This window comes from Neoarius graeffei, chromosome 4 (assembly GCF_027579695.1).
Source record: "Neoarius graeffei isolate fNeoGra1 chromosome 4, fNeoGra1.pri, whole genome shotgun sequence".
NCBI lineage: Eukaryota > Metazoa > Chordata > Actinopteri > Siluriformes > Ariidae > Neoarius > Neoarius graeffei.
In genome coordinates, this window is record NC_083572.1 from 6065761 (window position 1) to 6090262 (window position 24502).

The 24502-nt window shown below is 41.8% G+C and overlaps 1 protein-coding gene across 1 annotated transcript in view; it reads left to right on the forward strand.

The window, feature by feature from the left end:
• pttg1ipa (PTTG1 interacting protein a) overlaps positions 1 to 24210 on the forward strand; it is a 41576-nt gene extending 17366 nt beyond the window's left edge. Inside the window, exons 3-7 of the mRNA XM_060918708.1 lie at positions 10868 to 10976; positions 13583 to 13685; positions 13805 to 13870; positions 20449 to 20495; positions 22602 to 24210. Coding sequence (XP_060774691.1) covers positions 10868 to 10976; positions 13583 to 13685; positions 13805 to 13870; positions 20449 to 20495; positions 22602 to 22648 — 372 coding nt within the window. The 3' untranslated portion in view covers positions 22649 to 24210. The remainder of the gene's footprint in view (positions 1 to 10867; positions 10977 to 13582; positions 13686 to 13804; positions 13871 to 20448; positions 20496 to 22601) is intronic.
• Positions 24211 to 24502: the final 292 nt, after the last annotated feature.

Sequence of the window (24502 nt, forward strand, 5' to 3'; positions counted from 1 at the left end):
GGACAATCCTAGCGGCGTCTCTCCAGGCATTTTAGTGCCATTAACGTTAGTTTGTTCAGTATGACGTATGAACAGGTGAATGTGCATTCTCTTGCACGAAATTAGTATAAAAATGAATGTAGATATAAATATGGCAAATTATTATGGCATGTTACAAAAAATAAAGAAAAAATCCGAGTCCTCGTCTGCAATTTACGAGTCCAAATGCAGTTAATGCACGAGTTCAAGTCCGAGTCATCGGTGTTTAAGTCCAAGTCGAGTCACAAGTCTTTAAAATTAGGGCACGAGTCGGACGCGAGTCCAAGTCCTGGACTTGAGTACTACAAGCCTGTTACTCGATGTGCAGTTATTATACATAAACATCAGAATCAAGTTTGTTGCCAAGTGCGTTCTCACATACAAGGAATTTGCTTTGGTGATTGGTGCTTGAACAGTTAAAATAGAGCGAAGACGAAAGTAGCTACATACATAGAATAAAAAATAGAAGAATCTGAAATATACAAATTAGAAAAGTGGACAACGGGTATGTGCATGAGTTGTTGAAGTCCAGTATGTCCAGAATGTGCAAAAATAGGTCACATGATAAGGATTGAGAAGAGACATGATATGAACATGTTGCCTCTTTTCCACCAAAGCAGTCTCAGGGCTGGTTCGGGGCCAGTGCTTAGTTTGGAACCGGGTTTTCTGTTTCCACTGACAAAGAACTGGCTCTGGGGCCAGAAAAACCGGTTCCAGGCTAGCACCAACTCTCTGCTGGGCCAGAGGAAAGAACCGCTTACGTCAGCGGAGGGGCAGAGTTGTTAAGACCAACAACAATAACAAGACCCCGAAAGATCGCTATTTTTAAGCAACAAGAAGCAGCAGCTGTACAAACGCGAAGTCATCCATTATTATTAATGTTGTTGTTGCTGCTGTTGCTTCTTCTGCGTTGTTTTTGCTTTGATATTCGCACCAAGGTTTATGCAAACGTAGCGACGTAACTGACGTATACAGCGACATAATGCCGTGGCTTCCTTTAGCACCGCAAGCTATGGAAAAGCAAACTGGTTCTCAGCTGGCTCGCAAGTTGAACGAGTTGTGAACCAGCACCGGCACTGGCCCCGAACCAGCCCTGGAACTGATTTGGTGGAAAAGGGGTAAGTGAGAGGAAGAGAATATGTGTAATGAACTGTGTAACGAAGCTGTACAGTGTGAGCCGGAATGTGCAATAAAAGTTCACAGAGTGAAGATGTACGACATGACCTTGGAATGTGCAAAATCGCAATTCAGGTGGGGTTTACATTAGACCGTATCAGCGGATCATCAGATTAACGTTTTTAAAACGATTAGTGTGCACACAGCAACACCAATACACGATTCGCGTGCACACAGCAACGCCAATACACGGATACGCTCGGCTCCGCAGGCATCCTGCGCTCCAAATCACTCCGCCCTGAACAGCGAGTGCCCTCTGGAGGGTGCGCACTCTGGCCCTGCGCAGCTCACAGAGCGCGCGAGTGAAGCGCACGAGCAGTGATTCGGGACTGAGCCGCTGTGTGTGTGATCCTAGTGCATATCGGGCATGCGCGTCACTTACCACTTGCAAGTGGAAGGATGGCAAGCCTAAAGACAATCATAACTACACAATGGGCAGTATTTGCATCAGTATTTGCAGTATTTTCATACTTTTATACTCTTTAATGAAAGGTGATACAAGGCGGAAGTCCGCGCCGTTTTTCAGCAGTCGCGTCACATGACCAACGCCAGCGAATCAGGAAGGTGGATGTCACAGTGACGTTGTCCAATGACGACGCCAGCTAGAGCTCAGCACAGCGTATCCGCGTATTCTCAATGTTTACACAGCACCGGAGCTGACACGATCTGGATTGAATACGTGGACCCTGGCGGATTCCCGTTTCCCGGCGTTTCCAGGCGTTTTAATGTAAACGGACAGTGCATCCGCGAAGAAAATGAGACAGATACGGTCTAATGTAAACTTGGCCTCAGAGACAAAGTGCATTAATGTTACAGATTGGTAGCAGTCCTGAACACATCCCAGTTTGTATAGTCCAAGCACGCCTGAAGGTTCTCCGCCACCTCATTGCTCCACATCTTTGATATCCTCACAAGAGAATGATGATCAGTGACCTCATTCTACAACATCAAATGAATAATAATAATAATAATAATTAAAAAAAAAATCCAAATAGGTCTTGTTTGAACCGCAGGAAAGGGTCTAAAATTTCTTGAGATAGTGAGTGAAGTTTCGCAAACACTCCTTAAGTAGAAAAAGAACTACTACGTCCATTTAAATATTATAAAAAATTATTGAATCCAGTGACTAAAAAGCAAAAAAATTGATTCATTTCTGTGTACTGAATCAAATGACTCAAATGAATCACTTGGAAAAAATAATCCTTATACACTATGTTTTAAACAGCTCACTACTGGAACATATGGAGGGGCGGGGTTAAACAGGGAGGTGATAGGGCGGGGCTAAAATGAAAAGGTTTAGGAGTTGGATGTAAAAAAAAAAAAATCTGCGTCAAAAATGTTTGTGGATTGTGGATTTTTAAGTTTCTGTTACAAGGACCCCCCCCACACACACACACACACAAGATGGCGGCTATCACTGAATAAACAAACTATCAAATCGCATACTACTTATGTACTACTTATACCCCTTTTCCACCAAATCAGTTCCAGGGCTGGTTCGGGGCCAGTGCTGGTACTGGTTCACAACTCATTCAACTTGCGAGCCAGCTGAGAACCAGTTTGCTTTGCCATAGCTTGGGGTGCTAAGCGGAGCCATGTCATTACGTCGCTGTATACGTCAGTTACGTCGCTGCGTTTGTATAAACCTTGGCGTGAACATCGTAGCAGCAACAACACGGAGAAGAAGCAGCAGCAGCAACGATGACGTCGCGTTTGTACAGCTGCTGCTTCTCGCCGCTTAAAAATGGCGACCTTTCGCGATCTTGGTAAGCGGTTCTTTCCTCTGGCCCAGCAGAGAGTTGGTGCTAGCCTGGAACCGTTTTTTCTGGCCCCAGAGCCAGTTCTTTGTCAGTGGAAACAGAAAACCTGGTTCCAAACTAAGCACTGGCCCCGAACCAGCCTTGGAACTGCTTTGGTGGAAAAGGGGCATCAGAGTACTCCTGAGTATTAATACTAGCTCCTTTTTTCAATTCCAGTTAGCGTTTGAATTTTAAAAACCTCTTCAGCTTTGCACAGAGTGTAACCTGTTATTCATTCTGTAACCTTCATCAGCGTTAGTTCCTGACCTCAGGAATGCTGTCGGGTGGATATTTTTGGTTCGTTGATTATTTACAAGCTTTCAGTGCTCAAAAAAATTCCACTCAAAATGCCTGCTGCGCCTGATACACTCATGTCAGCGCCACGCCCGCGTCATCGTTGTTGCTGTTTGCGTTATTTCCGTCCAAATATATACTGTAGCAGCTGAGTGATTCACGGGCCCAAGCAGAGAACTTTAACCTCTGAGCCTTTACATGTGTTAATGCTTAGTTTACATCCTCATTCCATGTTTATATGAATGCAAAGCACAAAGCTTTTTCTTTTCTTCACATTTTCTTTTTTTTTTCTTTTGCAAAACTGATAGAGCAGATGACCGACTGATGATGAGGGTGATACAAATCTGGGCTCTCTTAGGTATCAGGAGCATTTGCATAAAATGCAGTTTGTATAATGTCAGTCCTTAATTATGCATTATGATGCAGATTGGTTGTATGTATGTAATGCAAATAAATTAAGTACAGAGATGAGAATGTGTAACAGTGACAGCAGTTACATCCATCCAGTGCAAGTAGTCTACGAGGCTCATTTTTGGATGAATTTACCATAGTTTCACCATTTTTCCTGTTAATTCACTCCTTCTTAATTATAAACACAGCTCACACACACAATAGACGACACATTTAAAGTGGAACTGAAGTCATTTTTAAACTTGCTTTATTTCTTAATTAACGTGTTATTCAATTACGTTTTCAGTTTTAGTAACCTTATATCGTGACTCGTATTGGCAACTAACTGCAATTAAATATTATACTTATCGGCCTATTCGGTTTTTAGCCGTGTTGAATTTAGTTCATTTGGTCCACGGCAGGCGTCGCTTATCCGCGCGATCTTCACGAGACTTGTGCGAGACTTCGAAACGTGAAGTGTCAGCCAGGTGTCAGTGCTGCCATTTTGAAAACTGTTTTCCAAACGAAGTATTGCACAAAAACGAGTTTAAATGACGATTACTGCCTACTTTTTCAAACTTTCCTGATTGCTATCAAAACAAACAAAACTTCCGGCTTGATTACGTCAGCATTCGAAAGAGGGCGCGCGCGTCTTTTGACAACGTTGGCAGATGTCGGTCGCTTTGATTTGCGCTGTACGTTTTACTTCCGTCCTACAGTCTCTCGCACAGGTCTCAACGAATCTCGTTTATGGCCATTGCTTTGACATATGGACTGATATATATAACAGAGCATATTTCAAACACTCAGAACTTGCTATAGCAGCGACAAAATAGCCATCAAAAATGCATTCTTATATTTAATAAAAAAAAATTTGCCTTCAGTTCTCCTTTAAAGGAGCAGTGTGTAATTTTTAAAAGCCCTCTGCTACCTGTGAGACAACTGAAACAAACAAACAAACAAAACTGTAAAAATTATGCTTGATTAATTGCTTTGTAAGGAAAAAACACTGAGCTGAGTCTAATTTCTGGGTCAGTAAAATATCAGCGGGAACCTGAAATGAAGAGCTAGTAAGAGCCATTAGATTTTTTTTATTATTATTTTTATTTTTTATGAATGATGTTTTTTTTAGTGTCTTTGAAATTATCTGATCATTCAAGGTTGGTTGTAAAAAGGTTGTGAACTTTTACATACTGCACCTTTAAATTTTGCATTAAAAAAAAAACTAACTAAAAATGATGTGAAAACCTGATCATCACAGCCATATGTGGTTCTTCACCAAACTATTGGCACAGAGTTGGAAGAAAAATTGTATGGAATGTCTTTACATGCTGTAGCTTCTTTACAAATTCCTTTGACTGGAACTAAGAGGCCCAAACCTGTTCCAGCATGACGATGCCCCTGAGCTCCATGAAGTTATGGTATGTTAAGTTTGGAGAGGAAGAACTTGAGCGTCCTGTACAGAGCCTCAACCCCACTGAACACCTTTGGGATAAACTGGAATGTTGACTACACCCCAGACCTCCTCACCAAACATCACCTTACATCAGTGTCTGATCTCACTAATGCTCTTGTAGCTGAAAGAACACAAATCCTCACAGCCACGCCCAAAAATCTAGTGGAAAGCCTTCCCAGAAGAGGAGTGGAGCTTATTATAAGAGTAAAGGGGAATAAATCTGGAATGGGACGTTCAGCAAGGACATATGGGTGTAATGGTTAGGTGTCTGTATACTTTTGGCCATATAATGTATCATAGACACAGAACCGGCCTGCAGTTTTTGATTATTTGATTATTGAGTGCTCGAAACTGATGAAAGGTCTGTTTATCAGCTGACGTGTGAATTTAGGTGTGCTAAGAACGTCAGCAAAAGTGATACAAGATGAGGCGTGGCAGTCTGACACTCAGCTGTGATTAGACCTCTTAGGCATCGCAATTTAGGGCATTTTAGAGTCCTGTACGTCATTTGCCTGAAATGATATTACGCTTAGCATGAAAACATAATTGTCATAAACACAGTTATGGAGTTTATGGAGAATTGTTCTTAAAACTATGCAAATACAGCACAGTTATTGGGGTTTTAAAGTCAACCAAGAGCATAGACTGGTCTCATCATCATCCAGTCATGCTATTTGCACAGATGTTTAAAGGTGTCATGGCTAGGGATCGACCGATATGTTTTTTTCAGGGCCGATACCGATTATTATGGAATTGGGATGCCGATAACCGATATGTGCAACCGATAAATGTAAACATTATAATTCACATGAAATTAAACATAGCACACACTGACACAGACCTTCATATCCATGAAATGTATGTTTAATTGTAAAATTGAACATGAAATTTTGTGCAGGGAGATGCCAGCAGCATTTGTACAATAAAGTCAAACATTAGTTAGAATAAAATGAGAAATAAAATAATAATAAAATAAATATTCACCAATAAAAAAATAAATCACTCCCTACTATATTACAGCTCACCATTTTCAGTGGAAAATAAATGAAAATACACTCTGGATTCTTTTACACTACAACTAACAACTTAACAAGTAACCATCTACATTCTAATGCTTTTAATGCCCAAGCCTCATATTCCCGATTTAGGATTATATTGTAGTGAAGGAAGCATTACATGTAGTTTCAGCAAGACTAGTTGGTTGTAGGCTAATTCAAGTGCTTCCTTCCGTAAGCTAAGTTTGCCTGGCTACACAGATGCAAATGGACAATTTTAACGAGTAGTAGATGAAGAATGTAAATATATAATGATGTTGTGCTTTTGCAACTTGTGTGTTTGTGACTTATTGCGGCAAAAGCAGCGTGTCCTTACCTTGAAGTGGGATCTGCTTCTGCCCAAGTGCCCATACGGCTGCCTTGAAACAGTTCACAGCGTTTAGCTACGCATGTTGATTGGCTGTATCCCTTGTGCCGCTTCTGCCCGAGTGCCCGTACGGCCGCCTTGAAACAGTTCACAGTGTTTAGCTACACGTGTCAATTGGCTATATCTCTTGTGCCAAACAAATCAGATGTTGTGGTGGGCGGGACCGTGTTCTTGAACTCAGAGAGGTGAGTGCAGGAAAGGACGTGCAGTGACAGTCGCGTTAGGAATAAAATGGCTGCAAAAAGGCATGTTATCGGCATATCAGTGGAAATTATGGCCGATACCGATAACCCTAAAAATGCAGAATATCGGCCCGATATATCGGCCAGGCCGATTATCGGTCAACCCCTAGTCATGGCATCGTTTTTTCATTAATTGTGCGGTGGTCTCTAGTATGAATGAATGCCCTGTGAGCCGGTTTTGGTGAAAAAAATGCTGTGGTGCTCCTGTTTCAGGCTGTACTAGTTTGGTGGAGGAGTGGGTGGGGAGAGAACGACAGGATTTCAGCTCTTACTCAAGAATATTCATGACATGTAAACATATCGCTTCTGATTGGCTAACAGCACTGCGACGCTCCTTCCAGTGGGTTATGGGTGAGGCCATGACTACTAATTTTCGAAGTGATGTAAGTTCGTAGGGCTTTTTCTGATTCGCTCGTTTTTCCGTCTATTTTCTTTCATAGGCTAAATACAGGGAATGGGGGTAGAAGAACATTTTCACGTGCAGCATGCATATGCAACTCGGAGTGACCTATGGCATTTCAAAAAGAGCAAGTATTAAACGGTTTGTCGTGGAATGACACCTTTAAGACTCTCTCTCTCTGTCTCTCTCTCTCCCTCTCCCCCTCTCCAGCCATCTCAGTTATTCATTGCCTCAGGGAGATCTTCAATAAACTGGTCTAGTAGGCAGTAGACCTAAGACAATTAGTAAAGGCCAGGACGCCCTTGTAAAAGAGATTATTAATCTCAATGGGTCTTCTTTCCTGGTAAAATAAAGGTTTAATAAATAATAATAATAAAAATAATAATAATAATAATAATAATAATATGCTGTATCTATTGATTTTATACCACTCTGATGATGATGATAATAATAATAATAATAACAACAACAACAGCTAGATAAAGACTGTAACTAAAGTCACAGTAATTTGCGCTATCTGACCTTTGTCAGTTGAAGGTCAAGGAAAAGTTGCGCCCTGCCGCCCTGAACAAAATTTTTTTAAAAACTGATTGAAAAAAATCATGAAACTTGACAGAGTTATAAGTAATTGAAAAAAAAGCCCGTTTTTCATGGATCATTCCGGATTAGTGATCCAGATCAGCACCAAAAGTCTTAGCAACGTAATTCAGCCCAGAGGTATTCTTCATGGGAAATTTGGTGATGATTGGTTGAAAACTGAGGGAGAAATCTCATCTCATCTCATCTCATCTCATTATCTCTAGCCGCTTTATCCTGTGAGGGAGAAAAAGCATCCGAAAAACATTAAGAGAATAATAATAAGAAGAAGATGAAGAATAATAAAGTAGAAAGATCCTGAGTGAGAGTAACAATTTGCACCAATACTGCTAGCGCAAATTAATAATAATAATACTTGGCGTAGCTCGAGGTTGAGTATCCTTTCCAAGATAAAGGCACAGGGTGCTTGAAGCAGAGATCACTTGAGAGTCCAAGATGCGAGTTAAGCAGTTGAGGACAATGAGGGTAAGGGGTAGTAGGAGGCGGTCCAATGCTGGCTGCTCTCTGTTGTTTTGCCGGCGTTTTTCATCAGCATGATGTCTCTTATCATTTCCAGCCTTGATGGAGCCAGAAAGACAGGACGTTCTCCAAAGCCTTCAGTTTTCTCCGACCCCTTCCCAGTTCTTCGGGTCGATGTTAAACACTATCAGAGATCTTTTGATGCGGTCCTTGAAGCGCTTTTTGGGTGTCCTTGTCTTTCTGTGGCCTTCAGTCAGTTCAGAGTAGAGGACTTGCTTGGGGAGTTGTTCGTTTGGCATCCTTTGGACATGGCCAAGCCAGTGCAGTTGATGGAGTTCGATCACCGTCTCGATGGAGGGAAGTCCAGCTCTTTTGAGGACTTCTGTATTTGGGACATGATTTACCCAAGAAATGCCCAGAATGCTTCTCAGCTTTTGTTGTTGGAATCTTTTGAGTTTTCTTTCAAGACTTCACAGCCAGTGTGGAAAGAACCACTGCTTGGTAAACCATGATTTTGGTAGAATATCACGGTTGAAAAACACGCGATTGGTGAGGCGGCCAAAACCCGCAAGGGCAGCCTTCAGCCGATTCGCAAAGTCAAGCTCTGGACTACAGGTTTCCTCAAGAACCCTCCTGAGGTACAAGATACGACTTGCTGTACGGGCTGGCCGTTGATGGAGATCTGCAAGGGTGTTCTTTGAGACTCCGATGGAAAGAATGCCAGTGTTTTGGTCTTCTTGGTGTTGACAGAGAGGCTGAACATCTCGTAGGCTCGTACGAAGGAGTCAGTGATGACTTGAAGACTCTCCAGGGTCATGGAAGGGGCAGCGTTGTTGTCAGCATACTGGATAATAATAATAATAATAATATTATTATTATTATTATTATTCATACTGCACCTTAAGAAAATGCTTTTAATTGTAAAATTGTACTTCCTCATAATGTGCTTCATTTTTTTAAATTAATTGAAACAATCCTGAGAAGGATAAAAGTGTGCCACGGACAGATTTCCATAATATTCCCTTTCGGAGGTTGTCATTTTCCATCGAACTTTATTGTTTAAAAATGCACAATAAAGACGTCTCATTCATCTCATTATCTGTAGCCGCTTTATCCTGTTCTACAGGGTCGCAGGCAAGCTGGAGCCTATCCCAGCTGACTACGGGCGAAAGGCGGGGTACACCCTGGACAAGTCGCCAGGTCATCACAGGGCTGACACACAGACACAGACAACCATTCACACTCACATTCACACCTACGCTCAATTTAGAGTCACCAGTTAACCTAACCTGCATGTCTTTAGACTGTGGGGGAAACCGGAGCACCCGGAGGAAACCCACGCGGACACGGGGAGAACATGCAAACTCCGCACAGAAAGGCCCTCGCCGGCCACGGGGCTCGAACCCGGACCTTCTTGCTGTGAGGCGACAGCGCTAACCACTACACCACCGTGCCGCCCACAATAAAGACGTGTTTTTAAAAAAAAAAACTATCAACACTGAACGTCAATAATTAACCAAAGTTAACTTTCCTTTCACCTTTTTACCTTTAGACTGCATGATGCAAAGAAACACATAAAATGACAGAATATAAAATCTATTAATGTCACGTGAAGTAATTTAATACAGTATTTAAAAAAAACCCGTGTCTGACTGAATGAATGCACTGATGGCATCCGAGTGGAAAAGATTTTCCTTTCTTACTTTGAAACACTTTGCTTTTAATATCTCATCTCATTACCTGTAGCTGCTTTATCCTGTTCTACAGGGTCGCAGGCAAGCTGGAGCCTATCCCAGCTGACTACGGGCGAAAGGCGGGGTACACCCTGGACAAGTCGCCAGGTCATCACAGGGCTGACACATAGACAGAGACAACCATTCACACTCACATTCACACCTACGGTCAATTTAGAGCCACCAGTTAACCTAACCTGCATGTCTTTGGACTGTGGGGGAAACCGGAGCACCCGGAGGAAACCCACGCGGACACGGGGAGAACATGCAAACTCCGCACAGAAAGGCCCTCGCCGGCCACGGGGCTCGAACCGGACATTCTTGCTGTGAGGCGACAGCGCTAACCACTACACCACCGTGCCGCCTGCTTTTAATATATATTTTAATATATACACAGTTCTGTGCAAAAGTAAACATAATGAAGGCTACTGGCAAAATTTTGGTGCAAAATTACGAAGCGAGTGTGACAGTCAAAGTGTCCAGAAGAACCGTGGCTGGTTCTGTAAGATGCTCAGTAAAACCTACAGCTCATTTCCGCATAAAACTGCACTCACTGGATCTGAGACTTTTTTTTTTTAAAGCAAAGGGTCGTCTCACACCAAATATTGACTTTGTTATAATCATTTATTATGGCTTACTGATTACTGTTTATAGTATTTTTATAATATTAATGTTGAAACATTTCATTTCATTTAAGCCATTTTTGTTCAACAGCATTTCTTTACTTTTTCTGTAATAAATCAGACATTTACTTCTCACGTCTCAAGAATCCGGACATAACCTGAGCTTATACAGCGTTTCTTGGACACTGTTTGCTCAGACGAGTCACCAGGCCCCTCTGGGTGTCTTCTTTTCTTTTTTTCTGTCGTTCTCTTTTGCAGTGTCTGTGGTGTATAAAGACGAAGAAATGTCTGACGTACCCTTACCAGACTATCCTGCCTCCTAACTCTCTGTGCCCGCTGAATGATGCCCGCTGGGGACGGTGCCTAAGTACGAGCCTATGCAACACTGTACACTTCATACACTATTTCACACACTGATAACAAAATCTGAGTGCTTTTCGAGTGCAAACCAAATGGAAAACTCAGACTGTTTATGTATTTATGATAAGACGGAGACAAAAAAAGGACTTAATTCCAACCGTACTTCATAGCTGTGGTCAAATAGAACGTGTTCAGATGTTAATAATGAATAGAATCTCCTGTTTCTGAATATGTAACCCTTCTAAATCTCGTGCATTGTCTTCAACCTTGGTATGGAGACAGACGTTCAGACAATTTACATTTTGGATTGTCCCAGGACGTAGCCACGATTCATTTTTTACCTCTTCTTAATTACATTACAGTACAGGCATATAGCTCTTATCCAGAGCGACGTAGAATATACCCGGAGCAGCCTGGGGAGCAGATGGGGGTTAGGTGCTTTGCTCAAGGTCACTTCAGCCATGATTTCTACATGGAAAAAAAAGTTTTTCCATAACATTTTTACAAGGATGTTTTCAGCCCTGTACATTCCTCAGATAACCTTTTTTTGGGGGTGGTGTAAACCTTGGAATAATCTGAATTAAGAGCTCTTTTTTTTACATGGTATTGAATCTATATAAGCTACCAAAATACAACCCGGATTCCAAAAAAGTTGGGACAAAGTACAAATTGTAAATAAAAACAGAATGCAATAATTTACAAATCTCAAAAACTGATATTGTATTCACAATAGAACATAGACAACATATCACATGTCGAAAGTGAGACATTTTGAAATTTCATGACAGCAACACATCTCAAAAAAGTTGGGACAGGGGCAATAAGAGGCTGGAAAAGTTAAAGGTACAAAAAAGGAACAGCTGGAGGACCAAATTGCAACTCATTAGGTCAATTGGCAATAGGTCATTAACATGACTGGGTATAAAAAGAGCATCTTGGAGTGGCAGCGGCTCTCAGAAATAAAGATGGGAAGAGGATCACCAATCCCCCTAATTCTGCGCCGACAAATAGTGGAGCAATATCAGAAAGGAGTTCGACAGTGTAAAATTGCAAAGAGTTTGAACATATCATCATCTACAGTGCATAATATCATCAAAAGATTCAGAGAATCTGGAAGAATCTCTGTGCGTAAGGGTCAAGGCCGGAAAACCATACTGGGTGCCCGTGATCTTCGGGCCCTTAGACAGCACTGCATCACATACAGGCATGCTTCTGTATTGGAAATCACAAAATGGGCTCAGGAATATTTCCAGAGAACATTATCTGTGAAGACAATTCACCGTGCCATCCGCCGTTGCCAGCTAAAACTCTATAGTTCAAAGAAGAAGCCGTATCTAAACATGATCCAGAAGCGCAGACGTCTTCTCTGGGCCAAGGCTCATTTAAAATGGACTGTGGCAAAGTGGAAAACTGTTCTGTGGTCAGACGAATCAAAATTTGAAGTTCTTTATGGAAATCATGGACGCCATGTCATTCGGACTAAAGAGGAGAAGGACGACCCAAGTTGTTATCAGCGCTCAGTTCAGAAGCCTGCATCTCTGATGGTATGGGGTTGCATTAGTGCGTGTGGCATGGGCAGCTTACACATCTGGAAAGACACCATCAATGCTGAAAGGTATATCCAGGTTCTAGAGCAACATATGCTCCCATCCAGACGACGTCTCTTTCAGGGAAGACCTTGCATTTTCCAACATGACAATGCCAAACCACATACTGCATCAATTACAGCATCATGGCTGCGTAGAAGAAGGGTCCGGGTACTGAACTGGCCAGCCTGCAGTTCAGATCTTTCACCCATAGAAAACATTTGGCGCATCATAAAACGGAAGATACGACAAAAAAGACCTAAGACAGTTGAGCAACTAGAATCCTACATTAGACAAGAATGGGTTAACATTCCTATCCCTAAACTTGAGCAACTTGTCTCCTCAGTCCCCAGACGTTTACAGACTGTTGTAAAGAGAAAAGGGGATGTCTCACAGTGGTAAACATGGCCTTGTCCCAACTTTTTTGAGATGTGTTGTTGTCATGAAATTTAAAATCACCTCATTTTTCTCTTTAAATGATACATTTTCTCAGTTTAAACATTTGATATGTCATCTATGTTCTATTCTGAATAAAATATGGAATTTTGAAACTTCCACATCATTGCATTCCGTCTTCATTTACAATTTGTACTTTGTCCCAACTTTTTTTGGAATCGGGGTTGTAGCTTAGAAATGTAAGAATACCAGCCACTTTAATAGGAACTTGTTGTTGTTGGTGGTGATTCTAAGATCCCTGTTCTTGGCTGCAGGAGTGGACCCCAATATGGTCTTCTGTTCTGCTGTTGCATGCTGAGATGCTTTTCTGCTCACCACAGTTGTAAAGAGTGATTATATGAGTTACTGGTCCAGGGACTCCAACCAGCAACCTTTTGGTCCCAAAGCTGCTTCTCTAACCATTCTATAATTAATTATCGATAAATTGAAATAAAAAAAAGAGAGATTCATGTTACCGTATTCCATTCAATAATCATAAGATGAGTAGATATTATTGCCCAGAATGACATTTGTATTCATAGTTAAGCACTTCCTGCTTCTCACTAAACTCTTTACTTTCTTAACGATTCAGTAAACTTCCAGACCCTGATCATTACGCTGTCGGTGTTTGGCGCCGTCATCATCATCGCCTTTTTTGTCTGCCTTTTCTGTTGCTGCAAGTGTGAGAACTGTGGGTAAGTTCACAAACCGTCTGAGCATTGGCACAGTCTCAGCAAGATCATATCAACAAAACAGACATGGTCATGATTTTCGTCGTTGATTTCTGTAACCCAAACTGTCCCGCCCCTTTCAGAAACTCCTTCAAAGAGCGCAAGATGCAGCGGAACGCAAACAAGAGGACAGCCGCGCAAGAGCAGCGGTAAGTTTATTCATCATGAAGCTCTGAAGTCTTAGGATGCTTTCACATATCGAACATTTCGTCCGTTTGAACTGAACCCTCCTGCGTCTGGTTCTGTAAGAGTAATCAGACTCCGGTGCGGACCAAAACACCCGGTCCGAGAGCATCAATGCGGTTCGATTGCGGCGAGAAGGTGATTCGAATCTGAATCGACTTACTTGAGTGCAGGAAGTGAATCAAACGTGTGCGGTGTGCAGCACTCAAGCTGCATACTGAGCCGAAGCACAGAGCTCTACTGTAGCACTGCAGAAATACAATATAATGTATTTGAACAAATAGGGAAATAATTCCTGGACATGACAGACTGGTTATTTACCATATGTGATAGGGCTGTAACGATATGCGTATCGAAATCGCGATACGCAGAGCCACGATCCGTATCGCGATACAAGAAGGCAGAATCGCGGTACACCCTTTCAAACTTCTCCTCAGCCCAAAAACAGAGGCGCTTCCAAACTTCAATTTATGAATACTTTACTTTTTATTTAAATTACATTTTAAACTTACTTAAATTACTTTTATTTTTTTTATATCTATTAGTAAGTCATTTTTTCGCCGACCTGCGACAATCTTCTGCTAGTCACGCAACGTCCACACTCGCCACTGGCAGAGCATTCGTTTCTTTTAAGCGGTCGCCATTCTGGTTGCGACGCGGGGAGCGAATCTGTAAACAAGCAGCTCATTGGCTGGCTAGGTGTGCCACAAGCCAATCACAATCACTTGACCGGAAAGGCATGCAGTGTTGCCAGATTGGGCAGGTTTAGGTGCTTTTTGGCTGGTTTTGAACATATTTTGGGGTGGAAAACATTAGCAATATCTGGCAACACTGAAGGCAGGTCTGCTTGGGCGGAAGCCTTCTGCGGCAGTTACATTTTGACACGCGAGCAATGTTTCACCATAAAAATTCCGTAATTTCCATCTGTTTTCCGCGATCACAGAAAATCATTGGCCCTATGAGAGTGAGACAGTGAGAGAGCCACCCCCCCAAAAAAAATCTTAACGGATTTACACGATTTGGAAAAATGACTTTTTCAGAACCGAAAAAAACAGAGCTTCCGGCTCAACAGTATTATTTTGAGAAATAAAACAGTCTTTGGATATACATTTGTTCATTTTTGCATACATATTACTCATTCTCTGCAGTGGTCTGAATTATTTGTTATTAAATAGTTAATGTAAGTAAGTAAATGTTAATAAGTCAAATTTACTACTTTAAAAAAACATTTTAAAAAAAATCGTGGGCGTATCGAATCGTGGGTCAAAAATCGCGATACGAATGGAATCGTGAGTTGGGTGTATCGTTACAGCCCTAGTATATGAGTATCGAACCATTTCTTTAGCCCTGTCTTTGTGTTCTCCATAATGTTCTGGAAATTATCTGGAAGTTTTTCCATAATATTTTTACAAGAATATTTTCAGCCCTGTACATTCCTCAGATAACCTTTGTTGATGGAAACCTTGGAATAATCTGAATAATGAGCTCTTCTTTTACATGGTATTGAATCCATGCGAGCTACAAAAATAGCTTAGAAATGTAAGAATACCGGCCACTTTAATAGGAACTTGTTGTGTCTAAGATCCCTGTTCTTGGCTGCAGGAGTGGAACACAATGTGCTCTTCTGTTTTCTGTTGCATGCTAAGATGCTTTTCTGCTCACCACGGTTGTAAAGAGTGATTATATGAGTTATTATATCCTTCCTGGCAAAAAAAAAAAGCTCAAACCAATCTGGCCATTTTCTGATCTCTGACTCACTCTTATCAACAAGGCGTTTGTTTCCACCCACAGAACTGTCGCTCACTCACTCACTCACTCACTCATGCCTCTTTTCCACCAAAGCAGTCCCAGGGCTGGTTCGGGGCCAGTGCTTAGTTTGGAACCGGGTTTTCTGTTTCCACTGACAAAGAACTGGCTCTGGGGCCAGAAAAACCGGTTCCAGGCTAGCACCAACTCTCTGCTGGGCCAGAGGAAAGAACCGCTTACGTCAGTGGGGGGCGGAGTTGTTAAGACCAACAACAATAACAAGACCGCAAAAGATCACCATTTTTTAGTAACGAGAAGCAGCAGCTGTACAAACGTGAAGTCATCCATTATTATTATTGTTGTTGCTGCTGCTGCTTCTTCCGCGTTGTTTTTGCTTCGATATTCGCGCCAAGGTTTATGCAAACGCAGCGACGTAACTGACGTATACAGCGACGTAACTGACGTATACAGCGACGTAATGACGTGGCTTCCCTTAGCAATGCGAACTATGGAAAAGCAAACTGGTTCTCAGCTGGCTCGCAAGTTGAACGAGTTGTGAACCAGCACCAGCCCCGAACCAGCCCTGGAACTGATTTGGTGGAAAAGGGGTATCAGTGTTTTTTGTTTTTCACACCATTTTGTTGTTGTGTGAAAACCCCAGGAGATCAGCAGTTTGTGAAATACTCAAACCAGCAGTCCATCTGGCTCAAACCAACACCCATGCTACAGTGAAAGAAAGTCACACTTCACTGTGAGATCACAATTTTTCCCGTTCTGATCTTTGAACATTGTGAACATTAACTGAAGCTCTTGATTTCTATCTGCGTGATTTGATGTATCGTGCTGCTGTCAAATGAGGAATAACACACAACAGACGGAGATTTATATTTAGCAATTATTCCACGAAATCGAGTCATACGTGAGCTGATAGCCGACGAGGCGCGTCGCACTGAGTTGTCTGTAAGCCATGCAGTGGCGACTGGTGAAAAAAAATTCTTGGTGGGGCTGGTGTGCCAATAGATTTCCCTGCCTAATCCAGTATGAGCATTCAAATGAACAGTCAGAAAATGACAACAATTCCACAATAATAATTTAATTTCCTTCTCAAAATCAGCAGTTTCACAGATAAAGTAAATTAACAATTTACAGCTTTATTAGGCTCCATTTATGCTTTGGAAAGGAACGGTATCAAATACAGTACTCAAGTTCTTGAGAGAAGTTTACAGCAAGGGTATGAGTTCAGCTGAATCTGTACAAATCAAGTGTGTGTGTGTGTGTGTGTGTGTGTGTGTGTGTGTGTGTGTGTGTGTGTGTGTGTGTGTGAGAGAAAGAGAGAGAGTGTGAATGAGTGAGTGAGAGAGAGGGAGGGGGGAGGCTTCTAAGGTGAGTGTGGGACTGAGTGATTGCATGGAGAGAGAGAGAGAGGTGGTGTGTGTGTGTGTGTGTGTGTGTGTGTGTGTGTGTGAGAGAAAGAGAGAGAGTGTGAATGAGTGAGTGAGAGAGAGGGAGGGGGGAGGCTTCTAAGGTGAGTGTGGGACTGAGTGATTGCATGGAGAGAGAGAGAGAGGTGGTGTGTGTGTGTGTGTGTGTGTGTGTGTGTGTGTGTGTGTGTGTGTGTGTGTGTGTGTGTGTGTGTGTGTGATTCTAAGGTGAGCGTAAGATTTCTGTGTGAGAGAGTGACTATGAAATGAGGTGGGTGTGGGTGTGTTTTGAGCTAGGTGTATTTCTGTGAAACGGGGGGGGGGAGTGATTATTGTCCAGTATGAACCAAAAGTCTAGTTTTGAACATCACCTCTAACCAGAGAGAGAGAGGTAGTGTGTGTGTGTGTGTGTGTGTGTGTGTGTGTGTGTGTGTGTGTGTGTGTGTGTGCGTTTCTGAGATGAGGGTAAGATTTCTGTGTGAGAGAGTGAAGGATTTAAAGTTACTGTCCAGTTCAGAACTGAGAGACAACACTAACCAAAACTAACAATAATAATAAAGAAAAGTTCTGATTCTGACCTGAGACCTCAAGTTTATCACCATAGCAACCAAACATTTCCCACATTTTCTGTAGCAGGGGCGACATTTCCAGCGCCCCAAAACCATTACATCCGGCGATGCTGATTGGCCAAATATTTATTATTTTTCCCTAGCAACCATACACGATTGGCTATTTCGCTGCACTTCTGGGGCGCTTTGTTGAGCGCCCAGGAAGAGAAATGATCCGAGTCTGTCGGTGGAAATTCACTGTTGAATGAGAGTCGGTGGAAATGTTGTTTAAATAATTTAGATTGCATGTAGGCACAAACTATTAAGTAAAACTGACATTGATAATAAAATGTATATATTATATATACATATTTTTTTTCCCCTCCACATCTGGGAGGGCGGCGCCCGAGCGCCCCCTATGGGCCAGCCGCCACTGAAGCCATGTACGACGAGATTGAGTAGAATGACTGTTTTATTCTATCCACATTCACTGGATTTTGAGAAACGGAGTAATTTTGTTTTTTGCAAATTCGATAAATAAAAACGTTATACAAAATGTCTGACAAAATAATTTCCGCTTCGAATGTAAACAAAGCGGTGAAATGACAGGAGCAATTTGTGAAAAATCCTATAATAATGATAACAGTTCTTGAAAAAAAAAAAAAAGATATGTTCTTACCATCAAATACTTTCATTCCATATTTTGTTGCCTTTTTTTTGTCTTTTTTTGGGGTTTTGTTTTCGAGTCGAATTTTTATTTCGTCCTCGGTTGGTTCAGCAACACGCTCCGCCATTTTGTTTTTCTCTACTCACGGTATATGAGCTGATATCCTAGTAGTAGAGTAGCCAATCAGAGCGTGCGATTGCTGATATCCAGTGAACGTGGATAGAATAAATAAACATTATTCAGTAATCATAGCATTGCATTGCACTGGAGTGTGTTATTATACCTGCTTATAGCACAGCAATTTGAAAAACGATTACAGTGTGTGATTTATTAATGAACAAACCGTCGTGCGTTTTAACGGCTTATAGTTAGATTTAATGCTGTGGAACATCTGAGAGACAAGTTAGTTCCTGGTCTCACTTATGTTCTAGCTGCAATAAACAGGCGCTCCCTCACCACCACCACCCTTCTCTCTCTTACACGCAAGTGTTCACCTTTATGGTGGTACGAAGCCATATAATTCCAGGGTCTCAAATTTCAGAATCTCATTCTGCTTCGAGTTTTTTAATCTGATTAAACTTTTCCTTTAGTTAGTTATTTAACACACATCGAAATCAACTGACTGTTTTGTCTGTGGTTTTCTGTGAGTTCATAGTTAGGCAAACACACACACACACACACACACACACACACACACACACACACACACACACACACACACACACAGCCTATCGGATACATGTCTCAGAACAAAAGGTTGAATGCCAGTGTCAAGCTAGACGTCATTAAAAATTTTCCAGAACAAACCGGTTTGACTGCCATGCCTGCCTGAGAAATTGTGCATTTCTCGTGTGTGTGTGTGTGTGTGTGTGTGTGTAAACACACAACACTGTGCAAAAGTCTTCGTCCCTCTATTGTTTTTTCATACAAACTTTGTTCTAAATTTCTATTTGATGATTTCTACATTATCGAGTCAAAACATTACAAAAACATTTTAGAGTTCCATTTTAACACTCGGATTTTTTTTCCCCCAGCACAAAAGTAAATTTTATTACAGGTGGAAAAATGTTTGTATCTGAGCAGCATATTACATAACCGAGCACTTTTCAGATTAAAAAAGAAAACATAATGAAGGCGACTGGCAAAATTTTGGTGTAAAATGAAGACGTGTCCAGAATAGGGCTGCGTACTGGTACTGTGTACTGGTACTGTGAAAATCGATTCGGTACAGGTCCAAAATACCGGATCATGAAATACCGGTACTGTACCGATATATAAATTTACACCAAGTATCTGCTTATTTTGTGACTGAAGATGCGTAAATCCTACCACAAAGACGAAAATTTAGCACTGGAAAAGACGGAAAATGCCGCGCTGAAACTTGAAATCAGAGCCATCTTTGATTTGAGATCTCACGAGGCATTGCGAGAGCTTGGCTGATCCAGCGTTCTGATTGGTCAAAAAGACTCAAAAGCAGGTCAGCCATTTTTCCTTTGCTGGCATTGGCGGCCTTTGTTGCTTTGTGTAATTTTGCCGTGTAAGTTAAAGGCCGCAGTTAAGTCTGTAGTCACTTCTCGCTGTGAGACAACTTATGACTTTTTGTCCCAAGTTAACTATAGTGTGAGACTGAGAGGGTGGCTGAGAAGTGAGGTAGGAAACCTAGCTATGTTCGGTTTTCTCTGAATAAAGATACTGACAAGTTGTCAACAGTTTATTAATGTTTCTGTCATTATTAAAGAAGTTCAGAAGAATTTGTCAAATTGTTCAGGTACAGGTACAGGTCCGGACCTGTACCTAAACCTCTGTACCGGTACCTGATGTTACGTTTAGGTACGCAGCTCTAGTCCAGAAGAACCGTGGCTGGTTCTGTAAGATGCTCAGTAAAACCTACAGCTCATTTCCGCATAAAACTGCACTCACTGGATCTGAGACTATTTTATATTTTTTTAAAGCGAAAGGTCGTCTCACACCAAATATTGACTGTGTTTCATTTATTATGGCTCGCTGATTACTGTTTATAGTATTTTTTAATGTTGAAACATTTCATTTAAGCCATTTTTGTTCGACAGCATTTCTTTCCATGTGCCAAGACTTTTGCACAGCACCGTATACGTGTATGTGTGTGTGTATTGACTAAAAGAATGCATTTTCTCAATTTACAGGAGAGCTGAGATGATGGCGAGACATGATGAGATTAGGCAGAAATATGGTAAGCACTTCACAGAGTTGTCTCTCATCTCATCTCATTATCTGTAGCCGCTTTATCCTTCTACAGGGTCGCAGGCAAGCTGGAGCCTATCCCAGCTGACTACGGGTGAAAGGCGGGGTACACCCTGGACAAGTCGCCAGGTCATCACAGGGCTGACACATAGACACAGACAACTATTCACACTCACACTCACACCTACGCTCAATTTAGAGTCACCAGTTAACCTAACCTGCATGTCTTTGGACTGTGGGGGAAACCGGAGCACCCGGAGGAAACCCACGGGGAGAACATGCAAACTCCGCACAGAAAGGCCCTCGCCGGCCACGGGGCTCGAACCCGGACCTTCTTGCTGTGAGGCGACAGCGCTAACCACTACACCCAGGGCTCGAAATTAACTTTTTTTCTTTGTGTCCCCCAGTGGTCCCGAATTCTGTGTTGTATTGTCCCGAATGGAAGCAATAGTGTCCCCATTTTTTTCCTCTCTGAAATAACCAGTGGTTAATATTATCATATGAAGTTGCTATTATATTTGTAACTATGCGATTTTGAACCCTTTATATCATTTTTACAATAAGTCACAAGACACAAGCGACACATGTCCTATACATCATCTACTTCAAAATTACAGTTATTGCATTTTCAGTTTATTAAACTTTGGCGATCTCACTGTATGAATAGATACCCGTTTATTTAAAGGGGCCAACTAGCTCATTCAGAAAATGTTTCAACTCCCTACATCTGCAGTACACTTTAGTTGAAAATAAGACCCCTTTTATGTTCATTTCATCTACATATACCTTGAATATCTGTTGGCACTTATAAGGCCAACTTATCATTTTCACCATTACCGTTATCCATTTTTATGAACTCTCCGTTATCCATTACCGTTATCCATTTTTATGAACTTTCCGTTATCCATTTTATGAACTTTCGCTGCCGGGTGCAAACGTTAGCAACATCAGCATAGTGGCAGGTCCGAGCCTAGTTGTGCTGCTGACTGACTAAACTTTCTGAACTAGAAAGACACCAAGAAAACTCACTTATTCTGTTGAACGGTATCTTCCGTCAATATCCTCCACATCATTCCTGTTGTATTTTATAACGTGTCTAACAGTGTTCATTAAGTTCATTCAGTTGCTAGCGTTGCCTGCAGACCAGGCGATGACACTTTGGATCCTGAAGGTCCCGGAGACGTTATGTCTGGGCTTTCAGTTTCTTCCCCGCGGTCGGTCCGCTTCAACCACTTAAGCATTTTTGTTCTGGCAAGAGTCGGCGCAGTGTGTGCGGTAGCAATTCCATTCCAAGTCCATATAATGCGGACACCGGCCGAAGATTCTAGAACAGAATGCGCTGCTCTGTAGCCTACGGATGCAGGTGCATCGAAAGTGTAGCTACTATGTATTTTTCGCTGTTAACGTTTTAAAATTAAAATTGACAAATTAGGTGAATGTCTACGTATGTGTTACGGCTTTGTAAATAATATTAATGTACAACTTTTTTTCTAGATCTATTTTTTTCCATTGTCCCGGGATTGTCCCAGATATGATAATTTTGTGTCCCGATGACATTTTTTATGGTCCCCGGGACATCGGGACACCGTTAGTTTCGAGCGCTGACTACACCACCGTGCCGCCCCATCTCACGTTTGTGGAAAAGGAAGCATGGAGTCCTAATGTGGCACATCAACTATTCGATAAGCTAGTTGTAGGAAAGTAATCAGCAACCAGGTTGTTTGATGAAGCAGAGAGATTGTTTCCACACCAAAGGATTATTTTCTTAAAACAGCCCAAGTGTTTTATTCCGTTTCCACCACAGGAATTTATCAACAATTAGAATACTTTGTATTTCGCTAAAGAATGACATCATACTTTTTTTTTTTTTGTCTATTTATTTATTGTTGTGGAACATCTGTGAAGCAAGTTAGGCATTTTGTTTCCTTGTTATACTTCCAGCCGTTTTTTAAAAACGCTCTTGGAGTTCACCTTGAATGAACCATGCAGGCTTCCACCATAACAGTAAAAGTGAAAAAGCTGACCTTGAGTTGTGCTTATATGTAAATATGTGCCTCTCTCTCTCTCTCTCTCTCTCTCTCTCTGTCTCTCTCAGGTCTCAGCAAAGGAAGCGCTTATGCCAAGTTTGACAATTCTGCTTAAAGAGAGCAGAATCGTGTTCCACATCTTGAGCAATCACTGAACTTTTCATGGCTTCTTCAACCCGACGCTGCACTTTAATGCTGTGTGATGATTTTCTTTCACTGAATTTCGATTGCTCAATAGCACAGCTTACTGGATGACGTTATTAACTTCTGTACTCCTTCTAAATGTTCATTCCGTAGAAGCTTTCTGTAAACCTTTGAATTTATTTATGTAGGTTAAAATGAAAGTCATGTTTTTAATATCGGAATATGAAAACCGTTGTACTGTTATTTGAATGTTACTCGTGGAAAAAAAAGAAGAAAAATCTTTTGATACAAATACGTTGTATGTGTTTTTCCTGTGATCATGGGTGAGCTGGAGGCAGTGTTATAGTCGAGTCACTAAACCTCAAGTCCGAGTCCAGTCTCGAGTTCCCGGTGTTCAAATCCGAGTCAAGTCCAGAAAATTTCGAGTCGAGTCCGACACAAGCCCCACTATCAACAGGGCAGATAACACCAGAGAGGGTTAGCACTAGCTAGTTCATTGGTCAGCAAGCAAGCCCCGCCCACTATCAACAGAGCAATGAGCATAGCGTGTGACTTCCTTCTCTGGGTGGAGTCTTGTCAAATGACGATTGAAGTTCGAGGTTGTCCCCGTCGTCTCCTCGATAGTTCTTCTACATATGGAACACATAGCAGGGCATTCTTTCCCACTGCACGAGAAGTCTGTTGAAGCAAAGCGGACAATCCTAGCGGCGTTCTCTCCAGGCATTTTAGCGCCATTAACGTTAGTTTGTTCCTCAACATGACGTATGAACAGGTGAATGTGCATTCTCTTGCAGGAAATTAGTATAAAAATTAACGTACGTAGCACGGGCGATTGCTCTAAGACAACGAGGGAGGCTCAGCCTCCTCTAAAAATGACGAACATCGTGTAGGATGAATTGCGCTAGGCTTATGTTATAGCTGACCTTATAACATTGCTATTTCAGATCCAGAATCATAGAAATATATGTGCTCAACCCAACTACAGTGCGAAATCATTCCGTTATAACTTTCCCCAGTTCGCCTAATGTGTGCGTGAGTTTTTCCCCCTCGTGACCGCATGGTGCAGCCCAGCCTCAGTGGATTGGGAGCTATGTGCTTTTCAATCTCAAAATGCAAGACGATTATTGGACAAATACTGCGAAAATGCCCGCCCACGGACTCCGAGCCTCACATGGGAGGGACATGGCAGTTTCCGCGAGGAGACTGATGATTGGTGAAAGCAGCCGGATATTTTCTTTGATTGACAGCTCGTTTCAACTATAGACAGGCAGCGGTTACAGTGTTGCTAGATTGGGCGGTTTCCCGCCCATTTGGGCGGTTTTAAGTGCATTTTGGCAGGTTTTGAACATATTTTGGGCTGGATAACGTCAGCAGTATCTGGCAACATCAGTTCAGTCCCATGCGGATTTGCAAGTGCTGTGGTGTATTGTAAGAGATCGGCTTACATTTCAATTTCATTCATTACATACGGTTTCTACCAGCTTTTTTAGTTTGTATATATTTTCATTGTAAATAAAGTGTAAATATAGTGTTGTCAAGTTTGCTATCTTAGTTCCAGAAATGTCATTTATTTGAGTGACTGAACTTGAGGGGGCTAGTCAGCTAGCAAGAAAGCTGCGCACGGATGCCAAGCATTGCTGATTTAATTTTGGCGAAGCCATTTGCCAGTCTTCCTTTCGAGGAAAAAATTAAAATTAAAGAGCGGGGTAGACCAACACCTCAAATTGACTTGGTGAAAAAGGTAGGGAATAATACTCGTTCCTTTCAGCTCTCCTGGTACGAGAAAGTGAATTGGCTAACAGCAAGTGACCCACATCAACAACAG